Source organism: Pholcus phalangioides, unplaced genomic scaffold, assembly GCF_987345545.1.
Source record: "Pholcus phalangioides strain wild (caught in Gottingen) unplaced genomic scaffold, Ppha-v1.0 ptg000015l_1, whole genome shotgun sequence".
Lineage (NCBI taxonomy): Eukaryota > Metazoa > Arthropoda > Arachnida > Araneae > Pholcidae > Pholcus > Pholcus phalangioides.
The window spans coordinates 110,398,206-110,417,650 of NW_028301608.1; the positions used below are offsets into that span (position 1 = coordinate 110,398,206).

The window sequence follows — 19,445 nt, forward strand, 5'->3', positions numbered from 1 at the left end:
CTAAACTCGATTATATCAATGACATAGGAACGCCTATGTTATGGTAAGAGATAAGATTCCTCTCATATAACAAAATTACATCATGGTACGTCAGGGGAAAAAATTGGTACGTGAGAATATCAAAAAAGAGTGACATCAAAACTTTTTTTAGATAGTAAGTTATATGCCAGTATTATTTCCCCTCACGAATGGTATTTAAAATGTCAAGAAACTCGACAGGAATCAAACTTGAAAGTCTTCGAATTCACTATTTATGACAGAATCTTTAACACAAAGGCTTTTCATTAGATAGGGCCGATTCTATTGGTATTCAAACTTTAAGGTATTAGTGACTACATGATTTGAATGCTAACACTAGTCAACAGTGAAATTGCGTCCAATATGAAAATATAAAATTTCGAATGATTTTGACTTGCTAAACATAAATTTCACCATGAAAAAGTTTTAGTAGCTCTTGTTTTTAAAATATTACTATGTAAAAAGTGAAAAAAAGAGCTTTGTGAGCAGTATCTGTGGACAACAATGAAAGTGGGTCTGACATGAAAATACTGTATGATTCTGAATGATTTTGACCTGCTGAACACAAATATCACCACAAAAAAGTCATATCAGCCTTTTTATCGAAGATATTACCATATTAAGAATGAACTACAGTGCTGTAATATATTTGTGTATGCGCTTTTTTAAATGTGTTATGTATATTAATATTGCGTCTATATATTTACCATATATACTCGTGTATAAACTGAGTTTTTTTGTCGATAAATGTGTTCCTTAAGTTGGGAGGGGGGTTCGACTTATACATGGGCCAGTTCTTGAGGAGAAAATATCGCTGCCCCCCCCCCCAACTTTACCAAATCATATAGCTACATGACCTTCTAGCTTCGAGGCGGGAATGCACACAAGCCGGTCTCCCATTTGAAAAAGTTTTTCCGCAAAGAGCAGGCAGATCTACAACACAATACTGACATACATGAAAAAATGCAAATATTTTCATCTTTACTTCAGAAAATGGAAGCCAGATGGCAGCACGAACAAGAAACAAGTGCAACTCGACAACATAAATACTTTGGGGCCGCAAATGCACTCATAACATACATTCCAACATGTGCCGATTTGTTAGAAATTCCGTCGAGGAATGCATACAAGGTGCATGTATGGTTAAGTAGTACCTACATGACCTCTGTTTGGCTAGCTAGCTTGAAGATATGCAACATTATCGGACTACTTTAGATGGTGTCACTAATCAGTCAAGTGATTTTTTAAGCTATGTTCAAACCCCATAGAACCGACGATGTAGCCATAGCAAAAAAAAAAAACAAACATAGTTGGTTTTGATACTCGGGGGACTAACGTTGATTTTACAACTTTTAGATGTGAGCAACACAACAAGCCTTTCATAGATTATTTAAGGAATTTATGGACCAAATGAATGAATTCTGAAGATGAAGAAACAAAAAAGGGGGTGCATTAATGAAACCCATCATTGGCCTAGTGTGCCAGGGGTTTCACGAGGCATGGAAATCTGTTTCCACCAAAATAATCTAATTTTTTAAAAAGTATGTTATTAACGTGATAGGCAGAACTGAAGACGACACAACTACATATGAATTCCCCCCCCCCCCCAAAATGTGCCGATTTTTTGAGGGTCAGCTTAAACATTGGTTTTCAATTTATAGTAGTTTTGGTGGTCCTGAAGTGGGGGGGGGGGGGGGGTCGGCTTATACACGAGTATATACAGTATGGTTCTTTTTTGTATATCTATTATTTTTCCATTGTTTCGATGTACTTGTATAGCACTACTATATATGTATTAAATGTGCGATTACAAAAAAAACCGATGCCAATCCAGCTTTTTTTGTATGGTCAGATTCATGTTCAGCACCAGGGCCACAACTAGGGGGGGTGGGCGGAAGGCGGATCTTGTGCCCCAGGTGCTGGACCAGAGAAGGCGAAAATTTTATTCTCAAACCTCTCCTTCAACATTACAAGGGGGGCGCCAGAATGCGAACTTGTCCCGGGTGACCAAACATCTAGTTGCAGCCCTGTTTAGCACACCAAATTACATAAGAGTTGACTGTTTTTCATTCACGACGCAGAAAAAATTTCAAAAGTTGTCTAGTGTAATCTAATCAGTGGACCATTTTCTTGAAACATATCAATCCTTAAATCATGTGAAAAAAAAACACATGTGGTCAAACTGAACAAGCTAATCATCTTCAACCAGGGGTCTTCAACTACTGCTGGACAAATTGAAATTTACCTCAAAACCTGTGAGTCACCAACTTTTACTAAGGTATTCATAATAGTAAGATGGGATCCAGATTTATATACAGTGACATCTTGATAGAAGGGCCAATTGGACCCCGAGACAAAAACAATCAGACTTTTATTGTTACGAAATTTCTTTTAGGAATTACCAATAATCATTCTGAAAAATCATTTTCTTCTCAATAAATCTTGAAACTATTTCATTGAATCTTGAAACTATTTCTTTGAATCTTGAAACTATTTCTTTAAAATCTAGAAATTACATATTTCTATAATTCCGAATTTATTATGTTCAGTAATTATGAAATTATTTTTTCCAAAAAAGTGTTTTTCAGTATTTCTACAAATTCTGTAACTAGGTACATATTTTTTGGATGCCGACTTTTCCATCCTGAAATATATGAAATCGGAAGCCCCAAAAACTGCTGGGGCCTCAGAGTCTCCAAACTTGTCCTTACAATTGATTAAATGCACAGAATTATTGATGAATCTGAAGGTATCTCACAATTGCAGAATAACTCTCGTTTGGCCCAATCAATTTTTTTAAAAATTTAATCACCTTTCAATGTTTTTAGCCATTTTTCCAAAAATGGTCGGCAGGCCACGGCAAATAGCTGTAAGAGCCCCATGTGGCTCATGCGTTAAAGGACCCCCCCCCCCCTGTCTTAGAGGGAGAAACAAAAAAAATGTGGTCTAGGGCAGGGATCTTCAACCTTTCAGATATCGCGGGCAAAATCAAAACTTCCTACGAAGCTTGCGGGCCACCAACTCATTACTGAGATAAATAATTTCTTTCATCTATACTTTAAAAGTTTCTGATTTATTACCTCTTTTAATTATTCCGAATTTACTTTGAATGACTCTGTGATTATTTATTTTGTTAAATCTGAAATTATTTTGTTCAATATATCTTTAAATTACTTTTCTGATTAATTCAAATTTTTTTCTATCAATTAAAAAATAATTCCATCGCTGATGCTGGAATTATTTCTTTCCCTAATGTGAAAATATTTCTTTCAAAAACTAATTCTTTCAGCAATTCTGAAATTACCCTTTAATTAAATTAATTTGTTTAAAAAATTCTGAAAGTATTTTTTTCGTTAGAGTATGTATTTTTCAGCATTCCCATGAATTTTCTGTAATTAGTTATGCCTTTTCAGATACAGACATTTTTATCTGGAATGCATGAAATCAGTGCCCCCCCCCCCCCCAAAAAACTGATTGAGGCTCATGCTCCATTTTTCATTGGCCTGTGAGCCATGGTGAAAAGCTGTGAGGGCCAAAAGTGACCTCTGCGGGCCATGCGTTGAAGACCCCCTGGTTTAGGGAAATCGAGATACCAACGTTAATTTTAAGGAATTAGGTTGTATATTATGTCAATGTGGATATGTTACTTGTATATGTGTAATATCCATCTCACAATATGTATGTTACAGTAAAAGCCTGAAGACTGGTAGCGTTGGTGAACGTCTGAAATACGCTTGCAAATGTTTTCATTTCGAACTTTTTATCCCATGCCCATTTTTAATAAATAAATTAACCATCATAAACTTATTAGCTTCTGCAACTTATTAATTAATAATTATAGTTATTTAATAATTTCAACTTATTAATAATTAACAAAGGAATTAATTTACATGAACTTATCAGTTCTTGACACAAATTAAGCAATTATTAATTATAATTAATTAATCTATTTTGACCATCAATAATCATCATGAGACCATCAATTGATGGTCCATTGATTCTTTTAAAATGGGTTTTTCAGCTGTTCAGCTTAATTATTTTACTCTAAACAATATGATGAACTGTACATCAATTAATGATAATTGGTCAGTTCTTGTTTGCATCAGGAATTAATAAGTTTTAGATGGTTGGTTAATTCAATTAACTATTAAAAATTGTACTTATTATTAATTAATAAGAGTCAGGAAGTAATAATGGTTAATTTATTCATTAAAAATGGGGTTTGACTTGGTAAAAGTGAATTTCTGGCTTTTACCAACTTCCCTTGGTAAAACCTGGGTCTTAACAGTCTTCCTGCTTTTACATATATAAAAATGTTTACTCCCCCCCAATATATAAATTATATACATTTCTGTGGTTGTGGTTAATCTACAAGTCAAAGTTCACATGGCACCACTTGGTGCTCTTCTTCTACATCATCTTCAGGGGCAAGAGAGTCTCCCTGAAAAGACGAAGCTGTCGATTCTATGTCCGAGTCCGATTTCAGACTCTGGTCTTCAATCATGTGCTGGTCGTCGTCATTCTTGTCGACGACGGCGACGATGGGGTTGCTGCAGGACGCCGGGAACAATTGTTCCTCGAACGACATCAGCTGTTCCATGAAGTTGAAGTTCGGCGAAACGATGCGGCGCCGGGACTTGACCAGCTCGTACGCCTCTTCCATACGCAGCAGGTTCTTGGCCATTAGGTAGGCGATGCATATCGTCGCCGACCTGCTGATTCCGGCCCTGCAATGCACCAGCACTTTGCCGAGCGAACGCTTCGCTTCATCTGAAAATCACAAGAAAAAGAAAGGAATTTTGTAATTTCGCTTTTACGCATTTCAGTTCAATCGAGAAAATAAAAAATAAACAAAAACCAATGACCATTTCAGGGCAGACCACCTCATATATATACATACACAGTCGAATCCCGTTTTAAGGAACGCCGTTATAGTGAAAAAAATCTCGTTTTAACGAAAACGTTTTCAATCCCCAAGAAAAGTTAACATAGGAACAATGCGAAAAGCATGGAATTCCTTTATAACAAATTTCCGTTATAACGAAGTGATTTCTCTGGTCTCTTGGAGTTCGTTATAATGCATTATAACGAACAGTTGAATTCCATGTATTCAATTGTATATATACTGAAGAGATACTCCCGGAGGAGACAAATCAGTTTTCTTTTCAAATATCAGTTTCGGCATAACATCCAGAAAATTCAATTTCTCTATATATACTGTTTCACCATAATTGACCGAAAGGGATATAAATCGTATGGCTCATTTTAAAATTCAACAGAAAAATGATCAGCAAAGAGAACGGAATTTATCTGTTATAGTTGAATCCCCCCGAAAAAATCATTATTGGCAGAAATACCTAAAATTAAAATTTGTATACCCCCCCCCCCCCACAATCTAAAAAATAATTTAATCCTTACAGTGGCAATCCCGAAATATCTCGTCAAACTTGATCTACTTTATTTCGGTCAACCCGAAATATCTCTGGTTCTTAACATGCTTTCATTTCCAATGTGGCAGTTACAATGCGGATCAAGAAAATATTGAAAACCGCTTAAAGGGTAAATATATTTTGCGCCTTTTTATAAGAAACTCAAAAGAAATTTACGAGTAAAATTTGGATCAAAATTCGTCGAGATATTGAAAATCAAAATTTTTTATTTTTGGTACTTTTCAAAGAAATTTTCTTTCGTTAATTTAGCCTTCGAGGAGCCAAATGGGGAATTGATGTTTGTAGAAATGTTAGACTAGCATTCCATATAAAAAATTGAAAAAAAAAGTAAATTTCGTCTTTTCAGCCATAACACAAGATGGAGCTTATAATTGAAATGATATTGTGTGGATATTTTCATTATTATTCATTTATCTAAATTGAAGCACAGAATAATAAATAAAATAATAAAGCATGGTATTATACGGTTATAACGTGTTGAAAATTTGCAAAAATCGATGAAAATGTTGAATCCGAATAGTTTTACTTCTTGATTCGAATTTTCTTGCATTTAATGTAGAATAATTCATGAGTAGAGCAAGGATTTGTGCACTAAAAAAGTGCTGAAACATACTCTAAAAATATACACTTAAAATACCTAAATATGCATAAAAAATATGCACTAGAAAAGCCCGAATAGTTGAAAATTCCGAAAGTACCAAAAATGAGAAAACATATGCATTAAAAAATCACCATGCAAAAAAAGTTTAAAATGCATATTTTCTATTTCCCAGTGAATATTTATTTCAAAAAAATATCCCGAAATATGTATATACTTCCATATGCAAATAAGTACAGCTGCTCAGTAACGAAATATCAATAACAAAAGAACTTTGACACTATTTCTAAAAAAATTTATCACTTTTGACATATATCTAGAAATAACCTTACAATAAAACGGTTGATATTTTGAAAATACAGTATTACAAATTATTAATTTATATTTGAAAAATTATAAAAAAAAAAGTGATTGAGCTTAAATAAGGCTTCTCGAAAATATGAACACGTTCTGTGAAATTCTTTAATTTCATGCATTTATACGTATTAATGCTAGAAAAAAGGCCAAAAAATGCAAATGCATATGATCCGGGCTCTACTCATGAGCAATGTGTGCATTTATTTTCAGTACACGGAAAATCCGTCTTCGTAATAACTGTCGACGGAAAAGAAATGATAATTAAAATAATTATTCATAATTTATCCCGCTCATTCAGAAAAATTGTTTTTGCTTTCAGTAATGTTCTATTTATTTATTTTTGTGTTTCCCTTTTTTATGTACTGGTTAGTCCCCAAAATACCGATAGATGAAAAAAACTAATATCTCGGCAAATTTCGATCCCAATTTTACTTTGAGTTTCATAGAGAAAGGCGCAAAATTTACTGCTCGACATTTTTTTGGATTGGGGCCGTATACAAATTTTCTGTATTTCCTCCCGATAATCACTTTTGGAGAGGTTCAACTACCACAGATAAATTCCGTTCCCTGCACTGATAATTTTTCATATTTTTGTTGAATTTTAAAACGAACAGTATAATTTATATTCCTTTCGGTCAATTATGGTGGAACAGTCTGTATATGTTAGGTAAATGAGATAAAATACGGTTATTACGTATAATTACCGACCACAACTTTGGTAAGCTTGATAAATTTTGAAAATTTATCGCATTTACCGGCGGTTATGTATCACCTCCCAGCTCGTATTTGTAAATATGATATATCGTCAATTAATTACTTAAATTTACCAGACATCTTGCTCAAACTTCAGTCTAGGATGATGGATTCGATCGGTGATACAAATACAAGGCCACAATAAGCAAAATGCCCAACGAGGTGGCTGAGAAAAAGATGCCCATAAAAAATATTGATGTCATATGTTCAGTAACATAATACAGCAACCCAATTAAAAATGCAATTATAAAAACAATATATACAAAATACTGTTACGTTTAAAAATGTTGATAGGTGTGAAAAAAGCTAACATTGCGAGACTAAAAATAATTTATGCATCATTATAACACTTATTTTCATTTAATCGAATTTTTATGGCAAAATACGTGTAGTGCACCCATGAAGTACGAGAGAAACTCATAAGTATTGAATTTAATCGATATTTCTGCACGATTTCTTCCATATTTATCATACTAACTTCAATCGGGAATTACGCATAATTAACGGTAAAAGTTTCCGAAACGATTGTTAATTATGCCTAACTACCGATTTATCACATTTATAGTAATTATACATCGTAGAAATTCTACGAGGATCGGGCACACATACATTACATCGTCAATAACACAATGTGTGAGTAGACTTTCCGCCAGTCCGATTAACAAACATTAAGGACCGAGTGACTGTAATAAAAAGAGCCCATTTCAACAATTTTCCTAATCTTCAAGGCACACATGGCAAACAGATAAATAAAAATACTGAAATGATTGTAGTTTTGTTTTAAGAATCTGTTGTGTTACCAGAGTCACTACGAATCTATTTCTGGCAAGCCTAGCGAAGAGGAGACATAACTCACATGTACAGATCATTGATCACAGTCCCAGAACACTTAAGCGGCTCATGGTACAGTTCCACATCACTCAAATGGTCCGCGGCACATTTACAGATCCCTCAAGTGATCCATGGCCCATTCACAGCTCACTTGAGTGCCCAGCGGCACAGTTACACATGCCAAACAACGCATAATACAATGAATATTTTTTTTGCTTTACCGCAAAGAAAGCAATAACTTGTTTTTTGTTACGGAACATTTTGGAAAAGTAGTGTTTTACTGAGTAGAGTCTAATACACAGAAGTGTAATGCAGTAAAATAGCTTTACAGGGCGAAACATCTATTTAATGTTTATTAATTAACATATATTTAGAAACCATGGTCCCAAACTTGTGCTGTCATTCGGTAATCGTAAAGTAGTTGTACAGCTTTTTTACTTCAAAATACCAGCACTCAACAACGTATGTAAGGGATGATACGGGGAGGGATGGGGGGGTTAAAAAACTAAAAATGGTACTTTTAAAGAACCGACAGCACTGAAAGGATTAAGCGGCTCGCGACACATTTACAGGTCACTTAAGTGAAGTGTGGCACAGTTATAGAGCACTTAAGCGGCCCATGGCACAATTCCTGATCAGTTGAGTGGCCCGCGGCACGTTTTGAAACCAATGAAATAGCTCCGCATTCTAAAGGTTGAGCACCATAACATATTTCAAACTCTATTTTGAAAGTATTTATGTTGTAGCCGAAGTCTTGCCACTTCGCACACTATCCGTAAAATTTATACATAATTTTCACTTAACCACACTCCGTATATAGCAACTCCAGAAATGATACTAAGTGGGGCCAAAAAATTCATGCTTACCCAGGGCCCCGCTTGTGAAAAAGGAACGATTTCTCTATTCACGAAGTCTTCAAATTAAATCCAAAAGTCGAGACTCACAACAAAAAAAAGTGAAATCCTCTAAAAAAAACCCCCAACACAAAAATAAAAATATTCGATCCACTATTGGAACAGATTTTCACATTTAATAATAATAATAATAAAAATATTCAACCTTATTTCGGGTCGAGGAAAGAAGAAAAGAAAAACCTTTTTGGTTTCGATATTCCACCGACAAAAAAAGAAAGAAAAAAGTCGCAAAATATGGTAGATTTTTATTGCTCTTTCCGGGGGGGGGGGAGCGAGAACTTTTCCCTCCTGTTATCTGACGTTTAATAACATCCGAAAAAAAAAAGGATATTTTTATATTGTATAATAGAAATATCCCGTCGCACGCGTGAATCACGAGCCCTCGCATCAGTCTTTTGAAAAAAATCGAAAAAAAATTTCTTATTTCTTCGAAAACGGCGTTTCTTTTTTTTTTTTTTTCTTGCTAAAAAAGGGAATGGCTTCCTTTTCTCCATCCACAATATACGTGAGAAGAAAAAAAACTTTAAAATATATATATATAAGAAAAGAAAGCCTAGCTTCCTGCTATTTTTTTTTTTCACAACACTCCCAATTCTTATTATGATGTTCTCTCTCTCTCTCTCTCGTCTCAACAGGACTTCCTTTTCTCAGTCATAAAAATGTCTTTGCGTCATCGATGTCTCCGGACCAATGGCAAACCCAGAGAAGAGACTAAATCAAAAATTATTTCTCCAAAATAATTTATTGTTAGGGGTCGTCTCAACCAGTGCAAGAGAGCCCAAACGTTTCAGCGTCTCTAAGAAATACCTTGCCGACAACAAAGCACACTATCCTGCATGAAGTTTCAACTGCATCAATACATACACAGTTTGCGATTTTTTTTAAATTCGTAATGGCTCATATAGATTACGTCTAAGGAATTTCTTAGCTTTAATTGAAGCGTTCTTTGACACGAAATCACGGATTAATAGCTTTGAAATTCAAAAAAAAAAAAAAAAAAAAAAAAAATCGAAATATCTCTACTGCTCATGAAGAAAAGAAACAGACTCATTTATATATTTCTTTATTCTAAATATGTTTCCCCCTATGAGCGTCCGAGGAAGTCACCACTTTGGTTACATTGGGCATGGCTTCATCCTTGATTGATCTCGCGACATCCTAAAAGGACGCCAATTGCTAATCACTACAACTGAATCACACATGCACCCCATCCACTTTCCTCTGTGGAACTTCTAACGAATTGGTACATGTTGGAATGTGCGTGTACGTGTTGGGAACCTTACTATGAAGTTTGTTACTGTGTAATGGTCGTTATGTGTAGTGCTGTCATCTGCCATCAATTTTTCTAACTACAAGTGAAGTGTAATGGTTGAACATTTGTACCGTTGTAGGCCTGTTGCTCTCTGTGGCGAGACTTTCTAACGGGGAAAATCAGCTTAAATTTGCGCCTCGAAATTGGGAACCACAGAAAACCAACTTCAGCCGACCACCACTGTGGGGTTCGAACATGGGTCTTCGAGATGCGAGTCCGTCACTATGACCACCACAGCGGCGATTGCTAATTACTGCAGAATACATAGATTGATAGCATGGGGTCCCCCCACATAAAAGAGGGTGACATGTTAAAGGGTCCTTTAACCGTTCATTACCGCAGCCAGTTTAAGGTGCCCACTATAAGGTGAGATCATATTCTTTCCACTTTTATATTTTGAATTTGCCGGTAGATGTCCCAATTAATACAAATACAATGGACACAACTGGCAAATTGCCCAACGAGGTTGGCTAGATAAAGATGTCCATAACAAATATGGATGTCAAATATAGCCAGAATACAGCAGCCCAATATAAAAAGCGTATATCACGAAAGAAAAAACTAATAATTAATACTAGATAATACACTGCCCATAAAAAATATTGTTCTAGCCTTATTTAAGTATTGTTAGCTTCTCCATTTATCCCACTATGTTAATCGTACTTCTTTTCAAACGTGTCAATTGTGTTAGAATTCACGACCCTCGTATAGGTAAACTTTATGCGACACTACAACCTGGAATTGTCCCCTACTAAACGATACTGGTGTCTCCTTGTCGAAGCATTCGATTGACAGCGTATTAATAATTCATGGTCCAATCCATCCCGTTGAAAATTTCAAACACTTTGATCATATTTCCATCGCCACCTTTAATCCCTGTATAAGATTCGAATAGATACTTATACAGGGATTATATTATTCGAATAGATACTTAAACAGTACAATTCGAAATGATTTTTTAAACCGAGTTTTAAGGTTTTCTATACGGCCAGGATTACAATATATATCAAAGTCTCAGAAAAGTTCTTTTATAAAACTTGAAAACTGCAACCAATAAGATCATCAGTTGCATTTGCTCGAATGTAACCAATATGCTTATTGGTTGGATTTTTTAAGTTTCATAAAAGAACTTTTATAGTGCAATCCCAGCCTACGACATATAGATCACTGGGAAAGAGTTCAGTGCTGTATACTACTATATACACACACACAGGCTATTCTCAAACTTTTTAATTTCAATGTTTGCTGGTCCTAATTTTGATCTAAATCCGTTTCAGTGGCAAAAGCTGGAATAATTTTTCTTGCGGTAGACAGAAATTGATTCCTCATCGTATAACCAACATACATTGGCAGTTGTATGTTGATCACTTATTTTGAGCACCTTTTCACAGCACTTGCAAACGCTTCAGAGAGCCACGGGTATTTTTTTTCTCTCCTTAAGATCATGCACGACCATGTGCTTAACTGCGAGATTTATAAAACCGAATATAAACGCGAGAGGGTAAGAATGGTCGGTACAATTTATAGAATTGATAAAAAAAAAGTCACGCACGTGAGTCGGAAGAGATTCAACCCCTTGCTCGCGATGCTATAGTATTTGCACACGCTGCTGGAAGATTTAAGTCTATTTTCGAATTATCAACTGCGCGGATTTCCGCCCTTATGGAAATGAAGAAGGAGACAGACTCGGAAAGCCCTCGCATAGTGCTGTACCGATATAGCCTACATATACAGTCCTACCGGTGATAAAAAACCCTTGGGTTCGTTCGTGCACACGAAATGCCATCACCCCATCTCTTTTAAGATGGAAAACGAAAGTCTTCCAAATTCCCCCCCCCCCCCCCCCCCCCCCCCATCATGAAGGAAATTCTCGAAGAATAACTTGAAAGACTCAAGCACAACCAACCCTCTCAACCCCCTTTATCAGGTGAGAATACATTGCTCCGGATAGGTACGTACATTCCCTCGCGTTTCCCATTTCTTAAGACATCGCAAACGAACGGATGGGAGGGGAACTCCGAGGTAATAACACGTACTATGATAGTTTGAATTCCCAACGCCGTCGTATACTTCTTTTTTTATATATATATATTTTCAAGGAAGAACGCGTGCCACGTGTCGCGCGTCCGTTTCAGGGATCGCAAGCGTGTTTCTGCTGCAACAGAAAAATGATCATTCATCAGCAGCAAATTCGGCGCCGAATATTTCTGGGGGTACTCGGCGAAGAAAGGAAATGCCATTTGGTTGTTGCACTATTTCGCCTCTTTTCTTTTCCCGTGATTCATTTACAGGTTCATTCCAGGCTGAGGCCCCAGCAAGGAGCCCGAGACAGATCCGAGGGAAAGGAGGCAAACCATCGTCATTTTAGTACGTAATTAATGGCGTACACTTCAGGAAACCCCGTTCTTCTTAAAAAGAAATACTTAGTCGCTAGAGTAAAAAAAATGGTTTCCATGGTACCTCCTAATCTCCAATAGAACCGCGGGGGGGGGGGGGGGGTACCCAAGATTTTATCGCGGTATAATTTGAACGAAGATTATAATTTCAAATCTCTCTAGTGATACTCTTAATCATAATTACCACACTGAATATACTAGTTTTATCCCCCAAGATATCTCGTTATATAACCGTGGCCAATCTGAAATAGCTTTTTCCATTAGCACTTACCTCGGAGACCATCCGCGCGCTCTCTTTGTGTTATAGTCACTCATAGTTTTATTCTTATTTCTGCTTTGATTTACATCCTAGCGTGAAACACATTTCGCTAGCCCCCTTTGTAAACTCTTGTATGAATCACAGGGAGGTCTGTGGACAGCTTTTAGGAAACCACCAATCGAGAGGCATCCCAGATCGGAAAATCACTGATTAAGGCGCTGTAAGTGTAATCTTATTAAAAACAGCATTGATAATTTTTTATTTTATCTTTTCCCGTCATGCAATTCTTTCATTCGCTTCTCTTACTCGCCAATCTAAAAGCCAGTTTAAGAGGTAACAAATTTCCATTCAGTAAAATCGGTAAAAACCGTCCATTTCTAAGAAAAACACCCACGAAAGCTATTCTAGATCAGCCATGAAAATCTAAATCGGCGATTACCAAACGAATGTGATAATCAATCACTATGTCCGTGTTTCTCAAAGTGTGCGTTGCGGCGAACTAGAGATATTCATTTGTGCGCCTATTTATTCTTTATAGTGGTTCTTTTATGTGGGAAAATATCTATTTAACTATTCCGGGGAGCAGCGGAATAATCATGATTTGGGCAAGGGAACCGTAGGTGACAAAAATTTGAGAACCATTGCACCATGTCGCGAAAATTTTAGGATTTACAGAAGTGATTAGAGATTGAGAAGGGATGCCATGATAAGACACAGTATTTGAAATTCATCTTATTGTCAAAGGTGCCACGAATATAAAAATTTTAAAAATCTCCCATCTAATCTGCATACATCTCGTCTCCGAAGGATCTGGCGCCCCTCTTGTAAAGAAGTTCAAGTGTGAATTCGGTGCCCCTCTTGTAAAGAAGTTCAAGTGTGAATTCGGTGTCCCTCTGGTGCATCGCCCGGGCAGCTTATAAACAATCCCTACATTTCTAGCTACATTGTAGAAATTTAGCGCATCGTGATTGGCCGAAATGAGTGATGAACCATTACGTCACTCATGGTGAAATTTTTGCTGGCGATGTTTAACAATAAATACATTTAATTGCACTTAAATCCGATATCCACCGTTGGAGTAATGGTTATAGTACAAGACTCGCGTACCTGAGGTCGTGTGTTCAATTCGGTCTGAAACCCTTCTACTTTTTTTCCCATCCTTCCATCTTTGCTCTCATTTACTGATTTACTAAAAAATGTTTGCATTTTTGCTTCTGATTTAATCAAATGCGGTTCACGTGCATCGAGAAAACAATAATAACGGCTCGCGAAGCGAGCGCCCCAGCTATCCATTTACTGATTCAATAAAAAATGTTTTCATTTTTCGTAATGAACTTTGAAATTCAGTTTCGCCCAAAACTCCGCCTCTCGTGATGTCTTGCTAGCTTTTTTGCTCGCAGTAACCAATCACCGGCGTGCTAATGCTTAATGTGTTACTGAGAAAGTAGAGATTGTAATAACGAGCCCGGGCGCAAGGCAACCCCGGTTGCGATCCTGCCCTCACCTCTATTTAAGAGACAAAAAGTCTGGGCGGAGCGATTGTGCATCGCTGAGCTCCATGTGAGGTTTCAGAGGCATCATGATACCACTGAATTCTGGAATTTTTACTCCGAGAGTTCGAATAAGGATATAATTCAAAGGAAACAATCTTAAATATTTATTTCACAAAAGGTGAAGTTGCAATTGATCACATCGCGGTAACAAGGCAGTTAAGAAAATTTTCGCCGAGGGTGTCAATAAACGGTATGACAAGCCACGGTCAGTTATACCGAAAATAGACTTCGAGGTCTTAAGGACATTAAGGTAAATTCTACGTCCACGCACTCAGAAATTATCAAGCGCGAGCTCGGCATCTAGTCTGCGATCATTGTGGAGCGAAGAGGTAACAAACTGTTCCAAGAATTTCAACTAAGAAGAAAAAAAGGAATGGGGGTGGAGAAAGAAATGTCCGCGCACATACTAAAAGACGAAGAGGATGGAGAAAATGACCAGAGGGGGATTCTAAAATGTAAGGGTATGACGATGATGATGATAACTCCGCAAAAGAGGCAAAGGGAAAAAATAGGGAGAAACGGACCTGTAAGCAGAGATAGTAAGAAATCAGCAGATCAAGGTGAAAAATATGTCGTGTGAAAAATGTGCCTTGAATAGGATGGTTCAAGACACGCACCTCTCGTTGAGTGGCCTCTTTCTCTTCTTTGTCTGGCTCCTCGAGTATGTGTGTGGTGCAGAACTATATAATATAATTGTTTTCGTCGCTAGTCTCTATTCTGCCCTCCCTTACCTCGTGGTCGCCTCACTATGCATTCGGCCTTACAGTCGATCGCGGTTTTATACCTCAAACCAGAGGCGTACGCACAAGGGGGGGGGGCACAGGTGGCCCAATGCCCACCCTTCCCCAACTTACCAAAAATCAGAAAAAAAGCTTAATATTTCGGTAAAAAAATTAATATATCGGAAGAAAATACCTTTTATGTACCATTTTAACAAATGTCTCAATTAAAATGCTTTTAAAGGGTGGTAACTCAAAATTTCTGGGGAAGAAAAAATTGTGTTCCCCCCCAACCCTTTTGTGCACCATCCAAAGGTCTGTCCTGGACACGTCCCTGCCTCAGACGACCTCGGCAAGGGATAATACAATAATTATTAATACATTGCGAAACTTTTGACTCATCCTAATAACTGGATCCTTGTCATAACAGCAAGCCGACACACAGAAAAACACTCATTTACTACATTCAAACGAAACAATCCGCATCAACGCATTCGTCAGTGCACAGGTTACGACACTTCTATCGATATTATCTATACAGCAACAGCAGCTGCTCGATGTCGTACAATAGTAGTTGTCGGCAAAAATAGCGGCAGGGACCGACCGCACGAGGAAGTCGCACTTCCCGTCGATTCGTCAATTCACAACGAGCGGGGGTGACTCGCGCATACGCACGACCACGCGAGACAGAGAAGCGAGGGGGGGGGGGGGAACTATCCACGGAAATTCGGGGTGAAGTGAAGAAGTAAAAACGGAGGTTCGAAGCGGGGACTTGTGTGTAAGGGTACGTCCATAGTGCACCGCTTCCCGCTTCTCGCTTTATTGCTTAAACCGCGGCAGTTGTAGAAGGCGAGATGAACTCGCGCGATTCTAGCCGGTGGTGGTTATAGTGCACCGCTCGCGGGAGCGTCTGCTTGCATGAGCAGTTGGCATCATGGAGCTATCACGTGGGGATATATTGTGTTTTTGTTGACAACAAAAAATATGTACATGAAATGAATAGGACTCACCTTAAAGTTGCAATAGGTTTAGTGTAATCGCTAATTATAGTTAATTAATTAATTGATGATAAATCAGCGATTTCGCTTTTAGTGCCACAACAAATTTTCGATTAGAAAAACGAGAATTAATCGTTACAAAATTTCGTTTGATTTAGTTTTATCGTCAATTAGTTTATATTAATGATAAAACTAAATCATGATCGATAATTAACTAATCAACTAATAACGATAAAACTAAACTGGCCGATAACTAGTTAATTAACGGCAAAATCCGTTGGATTTCGTTTTATCGTTAATTAGTTAATCAACTTAATTAGTTAATTAACGAATTAACGCTAAAATGAAATCCAACGGTATTTTGATTAATTAACGATATCGTTTTTATTACGTCAACTAATTAACGATTAGTATTAACAATAATTAGGCGTCATAAAAACTCCGTTGGATTTAGTATGATCATTAATGATTCTTAATTAATTAACGATTTCGCTTATTATGTCATAACTAATTAATGATTAGTATTAGCAACAATTATCCGTCACAAAAACTCCGTTGGATTCAGTATAATCGTTAATTAACCTTAATTAATGATTAATCACCGATATCACTTTTAGTGTCATATCTAGTTAACGATTAGTATTAACAATAATTATTCGTCATAAAAACTCCGTTAGATTCAGTATTACCATTGATGATCCTTAATTAATAACCGATTTCGCTTATATTATGCCATAACTAGTTAACGATTAGTATTGACAATAATTAATTCTCACAATAGGATTCACTATAATTGTTAATTTTCCTTAATTACTTGATGATTAACGATTTTGCTTTTATTATGTCATAATTAATCAACGATTAGTCAATCAACTCCGTCGATTTACTATTCCACTATAAAACGAACACTTACAGGAAAGTATCCGTTTTAAAGTGCAAGCGGTGAGCCGGTCAAGCGAGAAAAAGAAATAACAATTCATTCCGGTTAAAGCGGGTAAAAGCAGTTTCAGCCGGTAAAAGCAGGTAGGCGGGCGCACTATGGCCGCCCCAATGAGTGTTCACGATCTTTTTTCAGCCGCGATGAAGCGAGTAGCGAGAAGCGGTTCACTATGGACGTACCCTTACGCGTCGAGTCAGGAACAGAAAAATAAAATAAAAAGTCCTCTCCGGACATCCGTGCTATAAAAAGGAAAGCCAGCAGCAGGCAAAAAAAAAAGATCTAATGAAAGATTATTAAAGCCAAAAAAGAATTTTTCTGTCACAGAAATATTCACCGAATTTCATGTAAATATCACTCCCCCCCCCCTTTTTTTTACGAACCAGATCAAACAGAGGATGTGGTGATGGTGTTGTGACTATTGCGGAAACACTGCCGGAAAAACCTTTTCCGCTAATTGTAGAAATGGAAAAAACCTGCGCGGATGTTGGTCCGAAAAGAATATTCGTGTTATAGTTCATGTATATACACACACACATACACAATCACTAGAACATTATTCTCTCAAGTACCGGGATGTGGATTGCAAACACGTATTTTGAAAAAAATCTTGAATGAATCCAAGTGAAAAAAAAAATCAGACATTGAAGATATAGGCACACTTTGATAAAGCACATGAATTCCCAAACTTTTCAAGTTCGCGGCAACTCGTGAATGAAATTAGAATTCCAAATATCTCGCAACTGCGACCTCAAACAATGTGGTTGAGAATTACCCGCCAAAATATCTCCCACGGTGCATTTCTCGGTAAATTTTGTTAAATAAATTTAAAAAAAAAATCCTACGGGACTCCGCAAGTAAAAAAGGCTGAGAACCGCTGCACTAGAACAACCAGTGGCGTATTCACGGGGCGGGGGTTAAGCGGGCTACAGTCAAGGGCGGTAATTAAATTAGAGTAGAATAGGAGAAGGAACCCCCCCAAGCTGTAGAACAAGGACGCTCAGTCTTAAGGTGAATGCGGGCCACTTCATTGGTTTGAAAACGTATCGCGGACCACTTGGATGATCTGGAACTATGTCGCCGGTTACTTGAGTGATCTGTGAATATATTGCGGGCGAGTGATACTTCAAGTGATATGGAAATGTTCCGCTTATTTAATTTTTACAAAAGTAGGTGTGGGATCGCCGGCTACATCAAATGACTCCGGGGGACACATTTGGCCCTCGGGGCCATGGGTTGAGCATGTATGAACTTGAACTTGTAAGCAAAATGTTCAAATCCTCCGGACGACCCAATATAAAGTACAGTCGACGTTCAGTAAAACCTTTTAATATTCTAATGAGAGAATTTTCACAAATAAAGGGAAGGAGTCGTGCGAATGATTATCATCATCATCAAAGAATATTTTTCTATTTTCTATCGAAGATCCCACGAATCATCGCTGTGGACCGAAATTGCTTATACTCAATGAGGAAAAGTTGTTACGATTATCAATCACACCATCTTCAAATACAACCTTTTTTTTATGCAGTGTTAAAAACAAGAAATAACGTATTTACTCGATGAAAGAGTATTGACTAACAACGTGGATGATATTCAATAGACCTAAATGAGAGGAAAGTTTTTACATAAGAGATAGACCTCTTTCCAGTAAGTATATTTGTTCAATAGCACGCTCTATTGGTGTTCATCTATTTTATTTTTACTCTTGTTCCTTTCATGAAGTTGGGGTTGAATTATGAATGAAAGCAGTTTGTGTATTCGACCGAATCTTCGTAAAGACTGAGAAGGACCTCGTGTATCGAATAGGAAACCGCCTTCACACGAGTTCATTCATCCATCCTTCCATCGATCCAAAGGCACGTCGCGCACAAGGATCAAAACCCAACCGTGGCGGTAGAAGTTGGGAGAAGGAGAAAAATCCACACACCGAAGTACGTTATGCCTCTGCCACACACAGAAACACCCACGTCCTCCACATCGACGTAAAATCTCGTAAGTGGGCGGAGCGAATAACAACAACAACAACCAGGTCACAGAACGAGTCGAAAACAACAAAATTTATAATCTCTTTGGAAAAAAAGAGATGATTTTCTTTTTTTTTCTCGAGAAGATTCGTCCCAATAAACGATCAGCAGTTCGGAAGGTACAATAAAAGACCAAATGATACCATGAAACAACAGTTGGAGAAAAATAAAGCAAAAAACACAGCATCACTACCGCCATTTAATTAAACTAGAAGCCCTTTGACGCACACGTGAATGAGGATAGGCAAGGAGAGAAGAGACCAAGACCAATGTGCCACCCACGCCTTGGCTTATTATCATAATATACGTGGGCTTCCTCTCGT

The 19,445-nt window shown here is 37.2% G+C and overlaps 1 protein-coding gene across 1 annotated transcript in view; it reads right to left on the reverse strand.

Annotated features, from left to right (window-relative positions):
* Positions 1-4,270: 4,270 nt before the first annotated feature.
* LOC149077571 (dual specificity protein phosphatase 1-like) overlaps positions 4,271-19,445 on the reverse strand; it is a 35,427-nt gene continuing 20,252 nt past the window's right edge. Inside the window, exon 4 of the mRNA XM_089245137.1 lies at positions 4,271-4,788. Within this exon, the coding sequence (XP_089101263.1) occupies positions 4,394-4,788 (395 nt within the window). The 3' untranslated portion in view covers positions 4,271-4,393. The remainder of the gene's footprint in view (positions 4,789-19,445) is intronic.